At 52.8% G+C, this 23877-nt stretch overlaps 5 protein-coding genes across 5 annotated transcripts; 4 read left to right on the forward strand and 1 right to left on the reverse strand.

Moving 5' to 3' along the window:
* Positions 1 to 5025: 5025 nt before the first annotated feature.
* J4E90_006857 (uncharacterized protein) lies at positions 5026 to 5636 on the forward strand (the record flags this gene model as incomplete). Its single annotated transcript, XM_051436399.1, has 2 exons — positions 5026 to 5032; positions 5074 to 5636. The coding sequence occupies 2 exons, from the start codon at positions 5026 to 5028 to the stop codon at positions 5634 to 5636; spliced, it is 570 nt and encodes a 189-aa protein (XP_051290193.1).
* Positions 5637 to 6774: 1138 nt separating this feature from the next.
* On the forward strand, positions 6775 to 8460 carry J4E90_006858 (uncharacterized protein; the record flags this gene model as incomplete). Its single annotated transcript, XM_051436400.1, has 1 exon — positions 6775 to 8460. One exon carries the CDS (start codon positions 6775 to 6777, stop codon positions 8458 to 8460), a length of 1686 nt encoding a protein of 561 aa, XP_051290194.1.
* Positions 8461 to 9478: 1018 nt separating this feature from the next.
* Positions 9479 to 11581, forward strand: HSP90 (heat shock protein 90; the record flags this gene model as incomplete). The annotated part of the gene is made up of 1 exon (XM_051436401.1): positions 9479 to 11581. One exon carries the CDS (start codon positions 9479 to 9481, stop codon positions 11579 to 11581), a length of 2103 nt encoding a protein of 700 aa, XP_051290195.1.
* A 718-nt stretch (positions 11582 to 12299) lies between these two features.
* J4E90_006860 (uncharacterized protein) lies at positions 12300 to 13837 on the forward strand (the record flags this gene model as incomplete). Its single annotated transcript, XM_051436402.1, has 3 exons — positions 12300 to 12345; positions 12392 to 13456; positions 13551 to 13837. The coding sequence occupies 3 exons, from the start codon at positions 12300 to 12302 to the stop codon at positions 13835 to 13837; spliced, it is 1398 nt and encodes a 465-aa protein (XP_051290196.1).
* A 7395-nt stretch (positions 13838 to 21232) lies between these two features.
* J4E90_006861 (uncharacterized protein) lies at positions 21233 to 22878 on the reverse strand (the record flags this gene model as incomplete). Its single annotated transcript, XM_051436403.1, has 4 exons — positions 21233 to 21281; positions 21344 to 21746; positions 21800 to 22307; positions 22363 to 22878. The coding sequence occupies 4 exons, from the start codon at positions 22876 to 22878 to the stop codon at positions 21233 to 21235; spliced, it is 1476 nt and encodes a 491-aa protein (XP_051290197.1).
* Between the last annotated feature and the right edge of the window lie 999 nt (positions 22879 to 23877).

Consider the following 23877-nt stretch of genomic DNA (forward strand, 5'->3'; position numbering starts at 1 on the left):
TGGAGATTTATCAGGAGAATCTTGCGATTTCCAGATTTCTAGCCTAAATGCATACTGAGAACTAGTGTATAACATCAGAACAAACGTTGCACGATACCGAAAAACAAGCTTGTCATAGCCAGTGTGCACAGCGCATCCCATACACCATGACCGCTCGCAATCGCACCACCGGTGAAATCCGCTAGTGCACCTGTGGTGGTGCTTGTCGGCTGCCCGAATCCGCCGCTACCGCTGTTGATAAAGTTGCCATCGTTGCCATCCGCGGTAACAGATGCGGTGACGGACATCGATCCCTCAACCACAACGACAGGCGTTTCACCGGGAGTGAGTGAAACCTCGATACCATTGATAGTCGTCATGGCGCCCGGCATCAAGGTTTGACTGTTCGGCAGCAATAAGCCTCCTCCATCAGTTGCGGGAATGAAAGAGAACCCAGAAGGAAGAGCACCTGGAGCAATCGTTGTGCCCCCAAGGACCACGCTGCTTGCTGCTGCATTGATCGCTATCGTTGTGGTACCGGCAACCAAAGCGGAAGAGTCGCGTGAGATAGTCATAGTGCCAACGATAGTCACCTCACCTGGCTCAAGTTCCGAAGCAAGCTCGCTGACAGTGACAGTCGTCCCGTCTATAGTCACTACAGATGGACCCGGCAGTTGGGTAGTTCCCTGAAGCGGAATTGTTTGGGTGGCTCCGATGACCACGAATGAAACCGAAGAGTCTCGGGAGATCGGAATGTCATTGATGGTAGTCACTTCACCTGGGTCAAGTTGTGTAGCGATCTGATCAATGTCAACGGTCGTCCCGCCGACTACTGCAGGTGCTGTTCGAGTTGACGAAGTTGATGGGGGGAGCTCGAACGTCGTAGTGCCGCCTACAACAACGAACGAAGCGGAGGTATCGAATGAGATTGCAACGCCGTTGATAGTGGTCTGCTGTCCAGGAGTGATCAAGCTTGCAGCACCGCTTATCGCGATAGCCGTGCGTGACGGGTCAACCCCAATAGGGCCAATGCCTGGTATATTCGTAGTCCGCGTTTCTTCGGGACTGGAGATGATAGTTGTAGCCGGAAGATCGACAGATAGCGAAGGTAGTGTACCTGCAGGTGGAACAGAGGTCCTTGGTGCTGATTGCGTTGGACGGACCGATGTTGCTGTTGGACTACCTGGAGGCGTATCTTGAGGCAATGCTGGGATAGTCGGTCCTTCAGGTACACCGTCTGTATTGCTTGACTGGCCCGCCGAAGACGTGACTTCCGTGAATGTAGGTCGCAGGCTTAGTGTCGCTGTGGTAGAGCTACATCGCTCTGATCAGCTAACGTCGGTACTGGCAGGCATCTGCTACTTACGTCGGCTCTATAGGGACAGGTTGAAAGGTGGCTGGGTCGCTGTAATCGGAGATGAGCAATGTTGCAACCGTTATAAGCGAGGTTGTAGTAAGAGTAGTAAGGGTGAAAGAAACCGGCTGTTCTACCCCTATGGTGATCGTTGTGGTTAGAGTCGTAGTCGGGCAGGCTGTCTGTGGCTCTGTTCGGCTCGTCATCATAGCAATGGAGCTGTTGAGATGACTACTTGTCCTGTACAAGGTAAGCATGTTTTTAGTCTAGCCTCACAGAACATACGTGAAGGATACTGCCGTGGTCTTTGCTGTCCTCTTCTCGAAAGAAGCATCAGTTGGGCTTCCCACATCCGAGGTGCGGGTCAATGTTGAGCCGTCGCTGAACGGAGTAACATAGACAACGACAAAATAGGTTACAGCTTCAGTTGTGGTAGAGATGGAGGGGAAAGTGTTTATTTTAGTACTGGTGGTAGTCACGGTGCTGATCCGGGTAACGAGCGGAGGACACTCTGATATTGGCGTTGAAGAACGAGCAATGTTTGCCGAAAATGCAGAACCTGTATTCTATGAGCCTGTGAAATGCCTCTTTAGCCAAAAGTTTACCTGAGAAGAGCAGAGTGGCGAGTAAAACGACTCTCATATGGTTGCATAAGTACGTGTTAGCCATAGACCACCACATGCTGCTGAATTCAAGGTCGTAGAGGTTGTGAATGTATGCGAAAGAACAGCAATATCTTGGGAAAGTTGAAGGCGAATATTGGAATGGGTCAGGCTAGATACGATGCTTTCTATGCCGCGATCTCACCGATAAGCGACCATCCAACATTTTCAGCCTCGCGACTGGCCCCCAACAGTAGTCTGGGCACGACAGTTGTGGTTGGCCAGAATGCACTCCATTGACTAAATCCGGAAGAATACGATACACTTGATTGCCTCCGCAGGACACATGGTGTGACGCTTTACACAGCCCACCAACCATCTTGTCAAATATCCGGTTGTGGAGAAGGGCGAGACCAGCCACAAAACTTGGTTTATGGTCAAGTATAGACGCATCGACGCATCCGGAGACCCGTATTTCGTTCCTTATCTTTAGTTGCCACCATTTGTAGAACAGCATCATCTTTCTCTGCCAGGAAACCGAAGATATGGTGGAAGCACTGTCACTTGCTGCATCAGGGAGCTGGTGTGGTAACGATGGAAGCTGGTCGACGTACGCCTCCGGTAGAATGTGAAAGTACATTGAGGCTTGTGCTGACAGTGATAGTTTCCTCGTTCAAGCGGGAACGCCGCCGCAAACATTCAGTGTGCTGCCGGCAACTCAGGCGCAGAACATTTGGCTTCCTGTCGCCGATGAATGTGTTGCGCTACAAGGTGATTCGGCTTCGTGTGGCAGCTCTCGTGGTGCAGCTCCGTTCCAACAAAGTCCAAGTCCTGGGTTCCAAGCGAACATGTCGTCGACCTGGGAAGCCATCGGTCTTTATGAACTCGGAATGGGAAGGATCCACGGGATCACCGGGAACGGCCTCCATGGATTTGATAGTGTTGCGCTGTATAACTTCACGTTGGAACATCTGGCGGTCACCGCGTATGCCTCGCCCGGCTTCTGGATCGGACAGATGGGACTGTTGCCGCTGCCACTAAACTTCTCAGAGACAATCAGCTCGCCATCTCTGATCTCAGCTCTCAAGGACGATGGTCATATACCCAGTCTGACGTATGGATATCAGGCTGGCGCCCCGTATCGCAAGACGAAGATAGCCGCCAGCCTCGTTCTTGGAGGCTATGATCTTGCACGTGCATCAGAGCCCTTGACAGTTGACATCAACACCGACATATCCAGAGCACTTACAGTCGGTCTCCAGGACATCATAGTAACCGACTCATTGAACGGAACACTTTCGCTAGTCGACAATGAGCGAATCCTTGCTCCGATCGATTCATCCATTCCAGAGATATGGCTTCCGAGGTCTGTCTGCGATCGTTTTGAGTCCGTATTCGGTCTGGAGTATCATGAGGGGTCGGGCAGATACGTCCTCACGGATTCGGCCAGGGATCGACTTCGGGGACTCAATCCCACCTTGACGTTCACTATTGGTACCAACGCCGTCACGGGTGGCAACACTACTTTGATCCAACTCCCATATGCGGCTTTCGATCTGCAGGCAGGGTATCCAATCTTTGCGAATGCGACGAACTATTTTCCGATTCGAAGAGCTGATAATGAGAGCCAGTACGCCATTGGTAGGGCGTTCCTACAAGAAGCTTACATCGGCGTTGACTTCGAGAATAGCATATTCAACGTCAGCGCGGCGAGATGGGATGATGGGGAAGCTGATATAGTGACTATCCCAGCTGCTGACCGTGATTTCGAGGTAGCCCGCTGGCAAGGCATCTCTGGTGGTGCGATAGCTGGGATCGTCGTGGGCTGCGTAGCAGCGATCTTACTCTGTGTCCTGTGCGCATGGTTCTTCTTATGGAAACCTAGGCGAATGCGGAAGCAAAGCACAGTGCTGGTAGAAGAGAAGGGAGCTCACGACGCGCTAGATCCAGCTCCGGAGCTGACAGGTGTGACCTTTCACGAGTTGCCAGCCAAACACGGCGATAGCGAACTAGAGGAGATTGTGACAGTACCAGAGCTAGATAGGAAGGAGCATGTTCATGAGTTGCACCCAGATTGCGTTCGATGAGGAGGGCTGCCCAGGTGGTGCCGGATGACGCCTGCGAGAGACGCGCTGATGACGAAGCACGCTAGCGTGATAGCTCTTAGGGCTGTCGCGCTTCTGGGCCGCAGCGCCAGCTTTACACCACTTTTTTTTCAACAAGTCAATTTTCAAATAACTTTGAAGCAAACAAGTTCTTTTTGTTTATCCTACAGAACCTGAGCAAACGATACAATTCTCGGCCTCATACTGCATCATGTCATCTCCTTTTACACTGTGGTCCACCGGGAAAGGACTATATACCTTCTTTTTCCTGCGCCTAGTTCATGCATACATCGTTGAGTTGACGTATTGAAGCAATTATAGTTCCTGTGTGTCACATTCATACCATTGCAATAGTCACCTAATCTGAATTGCTCGATGATCGAACAAGATGACCTCCACTGAGGACCAGCTAGACCGTGTGAAATAACAGGAAGCGGTAGGTGAATACTATGTGGCAGATTGCGACTCATGATGTTTCGTTCACAATACGACCTTCCCGGCGGCATGTGAACAGAATCATGTTTCTTCTCTTGATCAGCGCAGCCCATCACACAGTCCCAACGCATAACAATGACGGTCGACCCACACACACTTACACTGTCCACCGCTCTCGAGGCTCGGCAATCACCCTCTGATGAGAAGTGTGCTATCTGCCAGGAGTCATTAGAGGACGCGCCTCCTGTCTACGATCCAGCAGATGAACACACATCCGATACAGATTGCCAGGCTGACATGGAAGCAGTCGTTACGAAGGTCTGTGGCGACAAACACTTCTTCCACCGGACTTGCATCGAATCGTGGTAGAAGTCCGGTAACCCCCAACTGAACACTTGCCCCATAGATCGTACACTTTGCTACGGCGACGTACGTGTACCCCAGGAGCCTGTCAACCTTCCTACGTATACTACATTCCCAGGTCATGACCCACATGCACACGTTACCGTTCAGTCAGACGAAACGGAAGCACACGGTACCGCTCACTCATATGCAAGGTATGCGGATGAAACGTATGGTTACCTAAGATTTATTTCAGCTGATGATAGACTTGTCATCACCCGCGCACGAGACGAGGCATTCAATTCGATGCTCACTCCGCACCAGGTCAGGGTGATCGGTCCAATCGTAAACAATCTGCTCAATGATGCGATCGAGATGGTGCAGGAATATGGAGCCGATCCTGGTGAGGAAGTCACGGAAGTCACGATCAACGTCTACTTGGATGTTTGGGAAGGGCTGGCCGTAGGTCACATCACGTGCGAAGAAGTAGAGTTGGCCAGGAGTATCACCGAGAACATAATGATTGCAGCTGTGAACCGTACAGGCATACTGGATCAAGCGATGGAATATGTCCGAGCTCCTTCCCCTGCCGGTCCACATGGCGACACGTTTGGGCAAATGGTAAGAACTGGAGCCGACGATGCCGATTCTAATCACCCCCAACGTTATCAAACCGGCCACAACGGTTTTAGAGTTTACAGAACTGTACGCCTCCAGCTACAAATGGAAGGGCCACAGCATTACCTTGATGGTATCGCTCATATGGTTGGCTTCTTCGACGATGACGAAGATGATTCTGGTGGTGGTGACATGGGTTAGGATTCTGTTGACGAGGCTGATGATACCATCAATACCAGCTTCTTCGAACCTCACCGTTGAGATCATTGTAGATAGGCAATGGCAAAAAGAGTGTTGATACGATATACGTGCACCTCATACAAGAAGAGAAACTAAGCAGGTCTGCAGCCTACATTAACATAGAAGCATGCAAAGCAGGTGACTGAACATTGATATAGGCTACAGACCTGCTCAGTTTTTTTCCTGGTTGACGTGCGTGTATCATCTAGGTAAAGCTGAGTCAAACTGTGAAATCGTCTTCAAGATACCCCTACCTACGTCTACGTCGCTTTCTACAAACGTGCGCCTCATCACGAGTGCTAGTAACTGCACCCCCACAGCCCTGAAATTTTCCGGATTTATCCATCGGCTCTTATACCAGGTAGAAAGCGAGGTTAATAGCAACAATGCAAGCCGGTGGGGAACACGCAGTTCACACACGGCTCGACTCGAGCTGACAACCCCACCCCGCCGCCGCATGCGGCAAAGCGCCAGATCCCGCTCAGGATGGCTGGCTAGCCTCCCAAATAATCTCAGCACGTCACGAGCACGGAGGCAACGAAAGCACGGTGTTCTAAGCCCGCAAGTGAAATCGCAAAGATCTCCGACTATTTCCATCTCTTGCAGCTCCGATGGCCATGGCCCCTTGGATATGTCTCCACTGAAGCGTCCGAGTGAGGATGCGGAGCACGAGGATGGGCGCCGACCTGCACCACGAACGCCGAGGATTAGAGCTTGTAAGTTCATGGACTGCGCCCCACTTCATCATTGCTTCTCTTTTTTTTTCTTACAATGTGTTGCTGTAGGTGCGGAGTGTAAAAGACACAAGATCAAATGTGAGCCTGTTGACAATGAAGCAAAATGCGCAAAGTGTTTGCGCAGCGGGACGGAATGCGTTCCTTATAATTTGAATCAACGGCTTTTGGATGAAGATGCGGCGTAGGTTCATATCACACGTGCTCTCTTCACCGTCGCTAAGTACTTCAGTTGGAAATCAAATGCGACAGCCGAGTTGTCGCAGCTGCGCTCTGCGGTGCAGCGTCTGCTGCAGCACAACAAACTCCCTGGTTTGGATAGTCCAGTTAGTCAAGATACGCCGCCGCACTCAGCAGGGCGCACCATGACCATCAGCCCGACAAACGTCATGTCGGAGAGTGGACATGCGACATTCGTTGTTCCGCCGCCCATGGACATGACGAGAGATACCTCTGTGGAGCGCGAGTCCGGAGAGGAGTCTGGCTTGGTGACAGCGCCCATGAAGAGCTTATACGACCTCACCCGGATCCGGAACCTTCGGAGTAGCGTGCGATGGAAGCCCAATTCCAACTCTGTGGAGGAAGACTTCATAGCTCAAGGCATTGTGTCGTTACCGGAAGCTGAGGATCTGTTCAGACGGTATATGCAGGACATTCGGCTTTATCTCTGGGCTGGTGTACTTTTCCCGTATGACTCTCTGGATGCAGTCCGTCGCCAGTCCACTCTTCTCACTGCGGCTGTACTCACCATCTCCGCACTACACACGCCTGGTCGAGATGAAGCACTGCAGAAATGCTACAACATCTTCGTTTCATTGGTCTACAGTGCCTTTCTCGCTCGGCCTCAGAATCTGGATGATATCCGCGCGCTGGCTCTTGCTGCTTTCTATCTCTCGAATTTGAGCTGGAAATTGGCGGGCCTGGCTGTGAGGAACGCCGTGGAGATGAATCTGCATATGTCATACCAGAAGCTGATGCGAGGGCATGAGGACCAGCGCGACAACGTGCGTCTATGGTACGCGTTGTATGTCTGCGACAAGCAGTTCAGCATCGCATATGGACGACCATCTATCGTCCACGAAGACATTGCCATCAAAAACATTGAGAATTTCCTCGACAGTCCCAAAACGACCCCAGGAGATATCAGACTGGGAGCCCAAGTCACTTTGTTCAAGATCCTGACAGAAGCATACATTGCCTACGGCAGCGATCCAGAGCAACCATTGACGGAACCCGACTTCCAACAGCTCCGCCTCTTCAACTTCGCCATTGAGCAGTGGCGACTCGCGTGGCAAGCCCGATCCGCTGACAGTCCATCCATCGGATCCTACCCATCGAAAGGCGTGGTACTATACTACCACTTCGCCCGATTCCAACTGAATTCCCTCGCGCTGCGTGCTCTCCCACCACCCAGCGCAGCCACATCGGAATCACTCTCCTACGACCGCCGCGAAGCAGCCAACATCGCCATTACAGCCGCAACCAGCACCCTCACCCTAATCTTCGAGGAGCCTGATCTGCGCAAGGCCATGACAGCAGTACCCATCTTCACGCACACCATGGTCGCTTTCTGCGCTACTTTCCTGTTGAAAATGGCAAAGACCTGGGGCGGCATGGCACAAGTGCAATCGCCAGAGTGGGCAACCGAACCCGTTGGTCTAGGTCTCAACTTTAACATTAACCAAGTCCTATCCTTATCGCGGCGCTCCTCTTCTTTTCTCGCGAAGGTGGCGGAGAATCTGAACGAGAAACATATCACTACGCATATTGTTCAGGGCATCAATGATCTGTTGAAACGGCTGGATGTTGCGGGTACGCCGTCGGGGTCTGTGACCCAGGGAGGCTTTCCGGCTGCTTCGCCTGCTACCACGCATGTATTTGATCCTGTCAAAGCGGCTACGGCGCGCAATGATGAGGGTGTGGATGTGACGGCGGGGAATGAGTATAATATGTATGATTTGATTGGTTCTTATGGGTTTGGGTTTGACGAGACGTTCTTGGGTCAGGTTGCGCCTACGAACTTGGATTTCTGGCAGACGGAGCCTTTTTGATGGGCGGTATGTATTCGTAATTTAGGGGGAACCCCTCCTACCTTGTTCTCTAATGCAGTTGAGGGTCTTGGGGTCCTTGTGACAATAGACTCCGCACCTACCTTTACATCATGTCACTCTTGTAGTCCAGCCATGTTTGGCGCTCCTGGTTATTGCTACATCCTACCTTCGTACAGTTCCCACCTCGCATCCAACGTTATTATTCGAGCGTCGTGAAAGGCGGCGGTATCGGGTGGTGAAGGTGAGCGCGCGGAGCTTGCGACGAAACCTGGCAAAGGCAATGGTGATGTTTGGCGAAACGAGCTGCAGTTTGCTACGTCGATGGGATAGGCAGCAGCAGCGATTGCTGTGGCGGAGCGAGTATGTAGGCAGCTATGCAAGTTTAGCAATGCGCAAGGCTGGACAAGGCTGCCCAGGTGCTCGAGACTGTCCAGGCGAGGCTGATGCTCTGAGCTTCTGCGCGCGCTCGTGAGGGGAAGCTGCGACGGCCGCCGGGGAAGCTTGTGCTCTCTATCGAGACGACGATAATAATAGAAGCGAGGTTTCTAGAAGTAAATTATGCGGTGTCGCCGGCGGGACAAGCAACGTGTGAGTGCATCGACAACGTCGCGATTGTTCTGCCCCTCGCTACTAGGCGTTGCTGGGGAAGGCGCGTTTGGCGGTGAGGCGCAATTGGAAGGCGCGCCCCACCGTGATTGGCTTAGCCGCGGCCTTCTCTGCGTTTCTGCCGCTCTGTCTAGAAGATTCTCGAGCTCCACCAAAGACTATATCAGCCCCAAACTCGACTCCTCCCACTACTTTTTCTTCATCGAATTGCTCTCTCCCACTGCCACTACACAGACATCGACGTCGCTCTGCTTGCTCTTACCCACGCGCATTAGAAGAGCTCAGCAACCGAACTACCCCGCCTAACTGTACGTCTTCCCCACACTCGCCCACTCGCCTGTCACTTCAGCCTAGTACCATTGAGCCCGGGCTGACTCTTCTCCCACAGCTCAACACCCACACAACCGCCACCATGTCTGGGGAGACCTTCGAGTTCCAGGCTGAGATCTCTCAGCTGCTCGGCCTCATCATCAACACCGTCTACTCAAACAAGGAGATCTTCCTGCGAGAACTCATCTCCAACGCCTCCGACGCCCTCGACAAGATCCGATATGAAGCCCTCTCAGACCCAAGCAAGCTCGACAGCGGCAAGGATCTCCGCATCGACATCATCCCCAACAAGGAGGCCAAGACCCTCACCATCCAAGATAGCGGTATCGGTATGACCAAGGCCGACCTCATCAACAACCTGGGTACGATTGCCCGCTCAGGCACAAAGCAGTTCATGGAGGCGCTGTCAGCCGGTGCCGACATCTCCATGATTGGTCAATTCGGTGTTGGTTTCTACTCCGCATACCTCGTCGCCGACCGCGTCACCGTCGTCTCCAAGAACAACGATGACGAGCAGTACGTCTGGGAGTCTAGCGCCGGTGGCACCTTCAAGATCACCGAGGACACCGAGGGCGAGCAGATCGGCCGCGGCACCAAGATCATCCTCCACCTCAAGGATGAGCAGATGGACTACCTCAACGAGTCCAAGATCAAGGAGGTCGTCAAGAAGCACTCCGAGTTCATCTCATACCCCATCTACCTTCACGTCCTGAAGGAGACCGAGAAGGAGGTCGAGGATGAGGACGCCGCCGAGGAGACCACCGAGGGCGACGACAACAAGCCCAAGGTCGAGGAGGTCGACGACGACGAGGAGAAGAAGGAGAAGAAGACCAAGAAGGTCAAGGAGTCCAAGATCGAGGAGGAGGAGCTCAACAAGCAGAAGCCCATCTGGACTCGCAACCCTCAGGACATCACCACTGAGGAGTATGCCTCATTCTACAAGTCCCTCTCCAACGACTGGGAGGACCACCTTGCCGTCAAGCACTTCTCCGTTGAGGGTCAGCTCGAGTTCCGCGCCATCCTCTTCGTTCCCAAGCGCGCTCCCTTCGACCTGTTCGAGACCAAGAAGACCAAGAACAACATCAAGCTCTACGTCCGCCGTGTCTTCATCACTGACGACGCTACCGACCTGATCCCCGAGTGGCTCAGCTTCGTCAAGGGTGTTGTCGACTCTGAGGACCTTCCCCTCAACCTGTCTCGTGAGACCCTTCAGCAGAACAAGATCATGAAGGTCATCCGCAAGAACATTGTCAAGAAGACCCTCGAGCTCTTCAACGAGATCGCCGAGGACCGTGAGCAGTTCGACAAGTTCTACTCTGCCTTTGGCAAGAACATCAAGCTCGGTATCCACGAGGACTCGCAGAACCGCGCTTCCCTCGCCAAGCTGCTCCGCTTCAACTCCACCAAGTCTGGTGAGGAGCAGACCTCGCTTACCGACTACGTCACCCGCATGCCCGAGCACCAGAAGCAGATGTACTACATCACCGGCGAGTCGCTCAAGGCTGTCCAGAAGTCGCCCTTCCTCGACACCCTCAAGGACAAGGGCTTCGAGGTTCTCTTCCTTGTTGACCCCATTGACGAGTACGCCATGACTCAGCTCAAGGAGTTCGACGGCAAGAAGCTCGTCGACATCACCAAGGACTTCGAGCTTGAGGAGTCCGAGGAGGAGAAGAAGGAGCGTGAGGCCGAGGAGAAGGAGTTCGAGGGTCTCGCCAAGAGCCTCAAGACTGTCCTCGGTGACAAGGTCGAGAAGGTTGTCGTCTCCCACAAGCTTGTCGGCTCACCTTGCGCTATCCGTACCGGCCAGTTCGGTTGGTCAGCCAACATGGAGCGTATCATGAAGGCCCAGGCTCTCCGTGACACCTCCATGAGCTCGTACATGTCTTCCAAGAAGACTTTCGAGATCTCGCCCAAGTCCGCTATCATCAAGGAGTTGAAGCGCAAGGTCGAGGCCGATGGTGAGGATGACCGCACCGTCAAGTCCATCACCCTGCTTCTCTTCGAGACCTCGCTCCTTGTCTCTGGTTTCACCATTGACGAGCCCGTCCAGTACGCTGAGCGCATCCACAAGCTTGTCTCCCTCGGCCTGAACGTCGACGAGGAGGTCGAGACCGAGCAAGAGAAGACCGAAGCCGCCGAGGCACCCGCAGCGGCTGGCGAGAGCGCCATGGAGGAGGTCGACTAAGCGCATCGCCCGTCTTGACTGGTTTTGAAAAGTTTGGTCGGCGCTCTGATATCCCTTTCATGTGTCATGGCTTTCTTTCACTTTCTACACCTCACTTGCATGGTACACGAAGCTTAATCTTCGATGGCGTCTTAGAGTGGTGGTACTTTATGCATCACGAGTAATGGATATCCCGAAATGTATCTTACGTAGACTTGCCTCTGGGTAGTTTTCATGAATGATGAAATGTTCAAACAATCTTTGTCTTGACTGTGCTTTTGTTGTTGCTTTTGCTTTTGTGGTGTTGATGCATGGCCTTGATGGTCAACGCGGCTGGGCATAGTTCACCACACCAGCTAGCCATCGACCCTTCCAAGATTACTCACGTTCTTCCGTCATCTCTCACTAACTTCGCGCGCTGTTTGAAAGATGTCAGGTTTGACAGATGCGAGTTTGGTGTTGCTCCGAATCTCACAACGTCAGGGTCCAACCCATGCAACGGCGATCGTCCCGTGTCCGAAAAACAGGAATCTCCACAAGCCTGGGCCGTTTCGTACCTCCACAACAGCAGGGATGAGGAGCGTGCATGACGTATGACGGAGCCGCGTTCAAGATGTCTAGAACGCGGTTTCTTGGTACAGGACCATAGACTACCAGACTCTGTCCTCCCTTTTCGCTGTCATTACCATACCTTGACGTTCCTGCACCAACTTCCTGAAGCGCACGTTGTTATTTCGATATGTCGGCCGTAGATCAGCTCAAGCAGCAGAATGCTGCGCTGCAATGTATGTTGGTAGATGATGTAAAGGACGGGGGCTAATGCGCGCCCAGCAAGTATTGGAAACATTTCCAAAGTCGCTGGATCGACCGCGACGAAGCCGGCTTCTACGACTCCGGCAAAGACAGCGACGTCGGCTACTAAAGCCACCCCTGTGAAGAAGCCTGTTGCGACAGCTACGGATACCGCAGGATCAGCTGCTGCGCCAGCGAAGAGAGTACCGAGGAAGCTCAATACAGCCGGCGCGTCGGCTTCAACCCCAGCAAAGACCACGCCTGTGAAAGCGACTCCAGCAGCATCCCCAACCCCAGTAAAGAAGCCGGTAACCGCTGCTTCAGCAAGCAAGCCCGCCTCTACCACAACGCCCGTGAAGAAAACACCCGTCACAGCAGGCAAAACACCCGTCAGCGAAGCCTCCAAGCCCGCCCGCCAACGCACCCCCCTCGGCACCACGAAGCCGCTGCCCATACGCAAGAACCCCACAACCGGTGCCGCGCAATCGCAGCCCGCAAGCGCAGTCAGCAAGGCGCCCGTGAAGAAGACAACCACCGCCGCAACATCTTCCCCCGTTGCAAAGACCACCCCGGCAGCGAAAGCAAGCCCCGTCAAGCGCACACCCACCAAGGTAAACCCCGACGGCACAGCGCCCACCAAAGTAAACATCGACGGTACCTACCCAACCCCTCTTGACGTAATACTAGCTCATCCCGCTCCAGGCCAACCTACTCCTCAGTCTACCATCGCTACCGCGAAGAAACACCCGGGTATCGTGGGTAAAAGTGTTAACACGGCTACGGGCACGCTGAATAAGACTGTTGGGACGACGACGGGTGGTTTGAACACCGTTACCGATTCTGTGACTACGGGTGTGAATAACACGGTTGGTGGCGTGACGGGATATGCGGGCAAGGGACTTGATAAGTTGCCGGGTGGTGTGGGCAAGCCGGTCAAGCATGTAACTGACAATGTGGGTAAGACGGCGACGGGCGCGGTGGATAATGCGTATTACACTGTTGGGTCTGCGACCAAGGGGCTGCAGGGCACGGTTAGTAAGACGACGGGGGCGATTGGTAGGGGTGATGCGAAGGGGACTGTTGCTGGGGCGAGCAGTGGTGTTGGTATGTTCCCCTTTTCCCTTTCTCATGCTCTTACTTCACTACGTCGATATGCGCTTATCATATACGTCTGAATGCCCTACTAACACCCCCACAGGCAACACAGTAACAGGCGTAGGCAAAGGCGTCGGCAACACCGTCGGCGACGGGCTCGCTGGCCTGGGCAACACTGTCGGCGGTCCCGTCGGCGGCGTCGTCGGCAACGTGGGCAAAGGTGCTAACAACGCTGTTGGCGGCATCACCAGCGGCGTCGGCGACGGCGTTAGTAAGCTCGGCAAGGGCGATGTGATTGGTGGCGTAAGCAGTACGCTGGGTGGTGTAGGAAAGGGTGTGGGTGGCCTGTTGGGCGGTATCACGGGGTATGGAGAGGATAAGGAGAAATGAAGGTGCAAGGTTGAGAGGTGGTTGGAGAGGGTTGAGGAGGGTGATGAAGAGGAAGAGTGTGTGGAGGAGTTGGAGGAGGGGCAGGAAGAGAAAACTAAAGAAGAAGACGCAAGAGAGGGCGATGGTGTGCGGGAAGAAGGAGGAGAAGGAGAAGCGAATGTGAAGGCCGATGTTGTCGAGGAGGAGGGGTTGAAAGCAGATTCCGTGCATGGCGGAGGGGGATAGTAAGGAGACCTGGTTTTATCGCATGTATGTCTATGTAAATCGTTATTCATCATTACTGTTAACCTACTGACATCTCCATATCTACCTTTCTTCAGTCAATCTAAGAAGAGACAGGAAGGTAGGTAGGTACTATCCACGATACAACCCAATACAGCACATGACCACACCCATCCGTCCCATCTTCCCCCACATTCAGTAAAACTAAAGCCATGTAGCGCTAGCGCATATCCTGCATATCCTGTGGAGAATATTGCGATATAGCTAGGTAGGTTACAGCCTTAGCTAGAAGTGCCTAAGACACTCGAAATCTTGGAGTTCTACCTTGAGAACAACGCGCGACATGACACCTACGTCATCGGTAAGTTGCTCACCAGACACGGGGTTCTACCTCGCTAAGGCCTGCAAGTGAGGCATTTAGGCAGCAGTATTACTCTATGAAATCAACGGAGCAACTGCACATAACATCCAGACTCTTTGGCTTCTTCTATATCGCGAATTCTGATTATCCTCCCGCTGCATTTATCCTCAAGAATGGGAGAATTCATTGGCAATATAGGGGACTACTATCGGCAAGGCAGCACACTTGCATGTACTTCGGATCAACCATTGAAAGGAGTCGGCAGCTTTGCTCCCCTCAGTACAGACGACAGCACTACTCTACCTTCCCACTTCTACGACCAACCTTTTGGCTTCGAAGCAGTCGGGCCTAGTAAAGTGTGGAACGTTGGGCCAAGCACTACTCAACCCTCCATCGAATCGACACACGCATCACAGAGCGAATCTTTGCGGTACACGTTGAACAAGGCCTTCTGTCCCTCATGCTTGGGAGTTATCTTCCCTGTATTCGTCTTGAATCATGAGCACGCGAGCTCGATGAAAACCTATCCCGGAAGATATCTATTCGACCTACCTCATACTACGAAGGAAAAACTTGCGCAAGCGGTCATTGATCAATGCCCAATCTGCAGTATACTAGCCGGAGGCCTGGACATGACTCGGGTAGACACAGAGACGCAAGACACAGATCCACTTACCACCTGTTCGAGCGTCCTCATCAAAGATAGCGAGCAATCTTGTCGGATAGTCCTTCGTTTCATGTCTAAACACTCCTTGCGACAGGTTTATACAAACTTGGACAAGCAGGGCTTTCGAACAGAGCTCACAGAATCGGGGCCTATGATTATACAGGCGCAGAAAGGGGTTGAGCAGCTTCCTCTGCTCCGAATCTTTCATTTGACTGGTGAGTTGCCGAAATCCCTTGTTATGATGTCTTCTGACCTTGGATCCAGGTAACCTCCAAACAGATGAACAGCCGCCTCAAGAAGACCAAAGTGCAGACACAGCCATACATGAGAAGCAGGCTCATGTGAATATGGTACGGACAGATAACCCGAATTCTTGGTCAACCGCTCTGCGGTGGCTGGATGACTGCGTCACTTCTCATGGCAAATGTCAAAATGTACTCGTGGACCCAACCTGGATGCCAACACGGTTGATCGAGATTGATTCGTGCGGCAAGCACATCAAGATTGTGGAAACTGCGAAGATTCCAGGACGTGAGAGATATCTGACATTGAGCCACTGTTGGGGAGGCAAAGCGCCAGTGCTCTTGACCCCAGAGACGTACAAAGAATATACTGATGTTGGATTGGAAGTCTCTAGTCTTTCAAAGACCTTTCGAGATGCTATATCAGTCACGCAACGGCTAGGAACCCGCTTCTTGTGGATTGACAGTCTGTGCATCATCCAAGGTTCTGATGAGGACTGGAAAAGGGAAGCGCCGCTCATGAATCAGGTCTACCAAAATACTTACTGCAACATTGCTGCTCTAGGAGCGCACGACAGTACGGGTGGACTCTTTTTTGAGAGAGCAGAAAACTTTGTAGAGCCGACGACGATATCCATGCGTTTCGAAAGCGGTCTTGGTTCCGACTGGAATTTCGATCTAGAAGATCGTGACGCTTTTCACATTGATCTTCACCAAGCACGGCTTTGCCAACGTGGCTGGGTAGTTCAAGAGAGAATACTATCCCCCCGGATATTGTATTTCGGAAGACAGCAACTTTTCTGGGAGTGCCGAGAGTGTGTCAGGTGCGAAACTGTCTGTACGGCGACTACAAGGCCTTTACCTTCGTACCGGATCACTACTATGGAGTCCTTTGTAGCCGACTGGTACCAAATCTCCTCTTTGTATTCGAAGACCAAATTATCTTTCAGCAGCGACAGAATGATTGCAATCGCAGGTGTCGCAAAGCATTTCGCAGATTTAAGTGGCATGAGCTATGTTGTTGGCATGTGGGCCCAGAATCTGCCCCGGGAATTGGTATGGTTTTCGACAACCCCTGGAGTACCAGTAGCTCGTACATTGGATGCACCGCCAGGAGAAGAGCCTTACATTGGATCATCCTGGTCCTGGCTTTCAATCAATTCCGCAGTCAATTGTACCGCAATCCGCGCGCCAAATGGCATGGTAATAGCGGAAGTAATAGGCGCATGCTGGATGACACTCCATCCCACCTCTGATGTCAGTGGCTCGAAGAAAAGGACCAATCCTTCGTATGGGTGGTACTTCAAAGGTCGAGGAGAAGCAACTGATCTCTCCGCGGTTCTCGACGCCTCCTGGGGGGCCATGCCCGTTTTGAAAGTGAACTGTCACCTGTGTAGACTAAGCACATTGATCGACGAGACGGGAACTTCTAGGATCAAGCTGGGTCCCCGACTAGTGAACGGAATATTGTACCCAGACTTTGTTTATGAAGGCCAACTGGACGGATTCTTCATGCCTGTCACAGTTTCGAAAGGCCCAGCCGCCCATGTTTGGGGACTCATACTTCGAAGGTATGATTTGCAAGTTGGCGCTTATGTTCGAGTGGGTGCAGCGCGATTTCAGTGGGATGTACTGTATTCAACGTTGTGCGTCGTTGGTCACGATCGCACGATCTCTTGTCAAGAGTCCCGCGTCGAAAGCTACGAGAGCATACAGGCTGACAGAATTTCCTACGTAATCCACCTGTGGTAGCATTGTTGCGACCAGTGGAGAGGTCATGAAAGAGCAACAATAACGCTGTTACTCTGATTATATTATGTGTGTTTAGATGAAGGCAATTCGACAAAAATATCGTTACCACCTAGCTAACCCCTTAAACCCCCCTGCGCATCACACAAGCTCCCCAGTATTCCCATCAGTACCTCCCCCACTCATAGTCGTAACAGGAATCTTCACATTCATACGCGCATTCAGCGTGCCTGCTCCCACTCTCCATATACCGATTCGTCCTCATGCCATCAACCTGCCTCTCCCTGGCCGAGAGGACACGACGACCCACCGGTAAAACCCATTACAAAGCCTACCCCTCGTCCACGATCGCTTGGAAACAGCCACATCTCCCACGAAACCTCGCGCTGATCACCCTGGAGAAATACCGCCGAATTCGCTCCTTCTACGGTAGATATGCTATACGCGGTAATGTATGTCACGGCACTAGCTTTAGGCCCTGGGTTTGGGGCTCGTTGTTGATTCAGTAGAGGGAATATGAGAGGTTTGTCGACGTGATGGTAGGGAGGATTGGGCGGTAGTGATGATCCTGTTGTGGGTATGAGAGGACGGGAAGGAAGAGAAGAAAGGACCTACTCAACGGCTAGTGGCGTGCTTTGTGAGGCAGTTTGCGGTAGACTTGCAGTTCTTTTCCACGTTGCCATGTTTGAGTCGTATGCACCGTATGCACCGTATGTTAAAAAGATCGTTGGTACTAAATCATCCACGCTATCTCACACCCCAACCCAACGAATTACCAAGCTCCCCATCCGGTTACCCAACGGCCCTTTCCAGCACGCCTAACACACCGACTTGGTCAAGAAATGAACCACAAACCTGCGCCTCTTTTTGCGTCGTCACCTCAGCCACTAACCCAGCACCACGATCGGCGCTTGCCCGCTAGCCATCTCGTGTTCCCAAACGCACTCACCCAGAATTGTAATTATTCGCGAACTGGACTTTCGGAGTCTACGCCGGTCCGCGGTGTTATGGACGCAGGTCTAAATGGTCCGATATACGCTGCGGGGGCTGTGATAGGTAGGTAGGGTCGGTTTCGAAACTGATTAGGCTTTCGGGAGGCACGTTGCGTCCGGACAGGGAAGGGGGGTGAGGCATTTTGAAGGGCCTGATGGTCTGAGAGCCGGGAATATCGTGGCTTGCGCGTCAGGGTTTGTGGAGGGATAAGCTTTTTTGAGAATGCTTGGTATCGTTTTGACAGGTGTCTAGGAAAGCTTGGTATCATGGCTGGTGACGATCGGGGAGTCGTTGCTCCTATCAGCTTGGAGATGGGACTTTTTGATCAGGCGATTTGCTGCTTAGCTTGCATACATGGGCATACCTGCACCACTTTGCTTTCGTGGCATCGGTTGCACGCAGCAAACAATCTCCCCCGAGGAAGACATCAGGCAACATCTCACGACACGGCACACTCAGCGAGCTAATCCCGGCTTTGACACTGTAGCACGATCCCCAGGATCCCCCCAAACCACTCTCGTAACCTTCCAGATTTGTTTCGCGCATCATCAGCCCTTTTTGACGCCAGCGCGTCGATTCAAGCCACAAGCACAGACGCGTCGAGCGTACGCACTAACCCCAACCCAGCCGCAAACCAGTCGATCAGGGACCAATCCGCCTACCTCCCTCGCAACGTGCACAGAAACGTGTGGCTGAGCTAGGCAATTATCACCGGCACTATCCTCCTCTCACGAAACGAGTGGAACAATAGCGCGTGCGACGACACCGTACCGGTGTTCCTTCTGGCGACGGTCTTGAAGCTGGAAATGTGACTATCGGAACTATTGGCTCGCCGGAGCCGGCGTATAGGATGACCACCGTTCCGGCGGCCGCTCATGCAGCGTGAAATCTGTCGTGTGAGACTTGATTATGTGCCTGGGAAAAGTCAGGATCGCTACAAGGGTTCCGAGCTCGTGTGTGTGGAATTCACTCACATCTGGGCCCCCCCCAGTTAAGTTACCGAGGTTTAGCGCCACGCGAGGGTGAATGCAAGCTTGCGCATACATGCCTGGTTCCAACGCTCATACCCACGCTTGTTTCGAACGGGTTCATAAGCCACTTCTGTCGCCTCCCTCGACTGCACATGTGGCTCACGACGATTGTTACTTCAAGGTACGCAGATATTTCATTGGTGAGTTGATGATTGAGGGTGTGTTCTGTTCGCTTAATCAAGAGGAGCAGATATACGAGAGTGAGGGCTGCGCTAACGAGGGTCTAGATCGTAGCGCATAGCTCTTGGACCATATTACCTCCAACCCAAAGCAGCAGGTTGACTCTATATCGTGAGGTTCTCCGCTCCGCCGCTGCGAATCCAGAGTCGTTGGGTTTCCTCCTTTCGCCCAAATTCAACGCCTGCGATTTCAACCGCAACAGCAATCCAACCTACCAAACACACCACTACAACAACCATGCCGTCCAACCGACGAATCCCCCTCCTCCTCACCATCATGGCCCTCACCAGCGTATCTCTTGCCGCACCAACACAGCCTCAGCTTACACCCCAACTAGAAGACCTCCAATGCCGCTGCCTCACCTTCTCCACCAGCCGCACCCCAACCCCATGTTCCTACCAAGAGCTCCTAACCCTAGACTGGGAAGCCGCCTTCTCTCTCTCCATCACCAACGCGCTCCCCATCCAATTCGCCAGCCAAACCACCATGGACACCTTACTCGCCATTCCCAAGCCCCTCCCGCTCAATCTGCTGCAGAGCATGCATGAGGGAGGGGAAGTTAGTCCCCTGGATCCGAGCAGCGGGGTGACGAGTGAGAATAGGGTTGTTTGTGGGTTTGGACAAGAGGTTGACGGGGTGAGTGGGAGAGGGAGGGGAGGCGTGGAGCAGGAGGTGCATTATGTGGGGACGGTGCTGGGGCTGTTTATGTTGGCTACGATGGTTTGGGTTGCGGGGGAGTGGGTGTGGATGAGGTGGGTTGCTGACTGTTTCTGCTTGCAGAGAGATGATTGTACTGACATGACACGCAGGTTCTTTTCGAGGACCGGAGCTATCATGCTGGAGGGCGACGAAAAGGCTCTAAGAGCCGAGTTCGACGCCCTGACGGCTGAGGTCAAGGCCCTGACTGCGGAGGTCGAGGCCGAGACGAAAAGGATACCCACAGACTACTCTTGAGCGTAGTCGACGCGATTGACTATCCGGTCTGATCACAAGACCACGGCGAGATGTTCATTACGGGATTTCTTCGAAGCGGTCTACTTTCAGTACTCACATCCTCTACCAGAAGCAAGACTACGGCCGAGAAACGCTCGACCGAGCTCCTTGCTACTCACCCACACCTACTATCGGCCATCGTTCCGGATAGGCGTATCCCTGGAACATCATCATCCGCACTGCCCTTTCTGGCCTCTACTTTCGTCTCTGGAGAGGCCAACACAGCGCAGTACCACTCTCGGACTATCCAAGAGGCTTTATCATATGTCTCCATACACATGCTCCTGCACTCTGCATCGCGCTATCCTGCATTCGTCCACCTTCACGGGGACTGTTCGGAATGCCCCCTGGGAGGTTACATATAGGCGTAAACCCAATATCATCATCATCACGGGGACTGTTGGGAGACACGGGCCAATACCACACACACGATGGCTGGGGGACAGTCAGGATCGTTGGAACAGCCAAGCGGGGAATATATACGGGTGGTCTGGGAATAGCATTGAAGGTTTACGAGATTTTGTATCAATAGCAAAACGTTACATGTATACGACTCGCTCTTTCACGTGTCTGTACTCATTTCAAGTGTGAGATGTCTTTTACCATGTGTCGCAGATTCAACAGCTCTGAAACGGTACTGTAGCCGTGTGTATCACGTCATAAGACTATCACATAAGATACACGCCGATAAGTTCAGATCTCATGCATGTGAACTAGTTATGTTTGAATCAATGCTATATTACGCATTACTCTACATAGTATCGTAACCAGTTAACATCGCTTTTACTTCCCTCTTCTAAAACCCCCATCGGCCAAACTAGTAAACAAGATTCGCAAACGCGAAAGGGGGTATAAACGCTCTCAAATAGCTATCCCGCCTATACTCCAGAAGATGCAACACCGGCCAAACAAGGTCAGCTGCTATATAAGTATGCGAGCGAGTCTGAGACTCAAGCTTCAATGCGCCGATTCCGGGTACGAAAGTTGGATTTTGGGTTCGTAAAGCCTGCCAGGTGTTTGTTAGCTAACTGAATCTTTCACTTTTTACTCGAGTCCGAAGCCACTTACATGAACGTCTCATACCTTACCCCCCTCCTCTTCACCCTATTCCTCTCTTTCGCTATCCCATCCTCCCCACTCCCAGCAAACAACACCGGTTCCCAATCGACAACATCCCTCCACCTCTTCATGAGCTTCCGCCAGTAACACGCTTCCGCCGCTTGCGTCAGATATCTTTCCCTGAATACCTGCACCGAGTTATCCGCTATGCGCTTCGCCTTTTCAGGGTGATCGAGCAGGTCTTCCATGGCGGATGCTAGATCGGAAAAGTCGCGTTCGACCTCGACGAAGTTCTGGTTGGAGCCGTTGGAGCGGAAGAGGTAGTGGTGGTGTTGTATCCATTGGAGTTTGTGTGAGACGATTACTGAGCGGCAGAGTTGGCGGTATTTGAGGGAGCCGGAGTAGGAACGTCCTGCATGGGGTTGTTAGTATGCAGAACTCTGTTAGTGGTTGGGGGTATAATACCTTCGGCGTGAGCAATGAACATGTAGTTACACTGGTCCACCGGCCCGAGAAACTGCTCTTTGAAATTTGGATCCGTCCATTTGAGTTGGCCAACGTCGCTCCATGGCTTGCCTTTTGCTGCATCGAGGAGCGCTCTCCGCAGCTTAGGCGCGAAAGTGATTTTGCCTCTCCAGACTAGCTTCTCGATCTTTTGGTCCCACGACTCGACGGCTTCCCTTTGAACCGCCTCTTGAGCGACTTCGTCCAGTGTACCCAGCGCGGGCATGTCCCAGCTCCAAAACCCAAAGTCGGGTATTAACCAGAGGTTGTGGTCTTGGACGCGGCGGGTAAGGGACCATATCGGTTTGTGGGGTTGCGCAGGGAGGTCCTCTACGGAGAAGACGAATTCGATGTTTGGAATATCGGCGGTTGAGGGGGCGGCGAGAATGGCGCGGTATATGGCGCTGAGAGTTGCAATGGCTTTTTGGCGGTTGACGTTATCGACCATGTGAGTCTCGAGGATGTAGAGCTGTTGTACGTTAGCATGCGCTCAGCACTTGCCAATTGTCCAGGACTCAACAAACCTCTCTATCGTAAACCATAGCCCTCACCATCCCCTTCGTAAGCTCGAAGCTATTGAGATCCGCCTGCGTCACCTTACCCCAGCGACTCCGCACCTTAACCGCACGTTCAATATCCTCGTATTGCCCCGGAAAAGCGCTATCGCACTGCGCTTCATCAAGCCCATAATTATTCTTATCCCTTGGATACGTAAAAGTCCACAGTCCATGTTCCTCCAACTCGGTCGCATTAGTCGTGAGAATAGCCTGATTTGCAGCGCAATCGAGACAAGTGTCGCAGGAGAAAGTCGTACTGAACTCGCACAAACAGCGGCCGGCGGGCATGTACTCTTTGACCAGCGGGGGTAAGGACGGGTTCTGTGTGCGCGTGCCGTAGAGAATGGTGCAGATGATGAGGAAGAGCAGGGCGCAGGCCGAGACGAAGAAGAAGGAGAGGACTTCTCCGCCAGTCGGACAGCGGCGACGGTATACAGTCTTGTCCTTCCGCTCCTCCACTATCCACATCTTCTTCATGAGCATGGGTGCTGGTGGGATCCGGGCGACGTGAACCGGAGCGACGATGGGGGGTGCGGGTAGCGTGGACACGCGAGCGAAGTCGGTCGCGCGTGTCTATATTATCGAAATTGGGGAGCTTCGGAGCGTGGCTGGAGGCGACATGGATGGCGACACTACCAATATGAATATGTACAAGTGAAAGGGAAGCGAAGCGCTATGACGGCGTCGACGAGGAACGAGGGTCGGCACGCGACTGGCAGAGGTGAAGGGTTCCAAAGACGGTTGTGGAAAAAGAAGAGGGGCGGCGATGGGGACAGCCGGCGGGAGGAATGACGATAGACGCTTCACGGTGGAGTTGTCATGGTGATGGACAAGACGGGTTGCCCCCAATGGGAGATACGGTGAGGGCGTTGCGGAGTGCAGTGCGCGGCGGGATATTTAGATCGGTCAACGCTTAGTACATTACAGTAGTACGTATGACAGGGGCGAGAAGGTACCGACGCCTCACATGCACCTCGTCGTTACCTCAACACTATGTCTTCAGATTGTTCGCAAGCAGATACTCTAACCTCGAATGCAAAAGCCAGAAGAACATAGACTATAACTGCATACAGTACTGTACAAATAACCTCCATCACACGCGCCCCGCCTTCCCCACGCGTTGTCCGTCGCATGTCAAGCATTCGGCTGCACCCGCTGCAGGATGCGAATACGAGCATAGGATCCTCGTCTATCAACTTCAGGCCCCCCGTGCAACTCAGGGTGCAACTATCACAGTATACCTGCACAACCGCACTGCATCCGTCGTGAGATGCGACCCTGCGCGCGCTTACCTTGGAACTGTTGAAGCACGCGCGGCCTCTAGCACCTGCCAGCCCAATCCAGTTAGGTGGCGCACGCGACCCACCTGCATTTTCTTGATGTCATTCAAGCCACCTGCTTCAAACGTGTCTAGGTGCATTGTCGAGACTATTGACGAGGGCAATAGTCTTCGTATCATCATTACATTATACTGCGAGCGCA

This window comes from Alternaria incomplexa, assembly GCF_024043165.1.
Source record: "Alternaria incomplexa strain BMP 0042 chromosome Unknown scaffold_9, whole genome shotgun sequence".
Lineage (NCBI taxonomy): Eukaryota > Fungi > Ascomycota > Dothideomycetes > Pleosporales > Pleosporaceae > Alternaria > Alternaria incomplexa.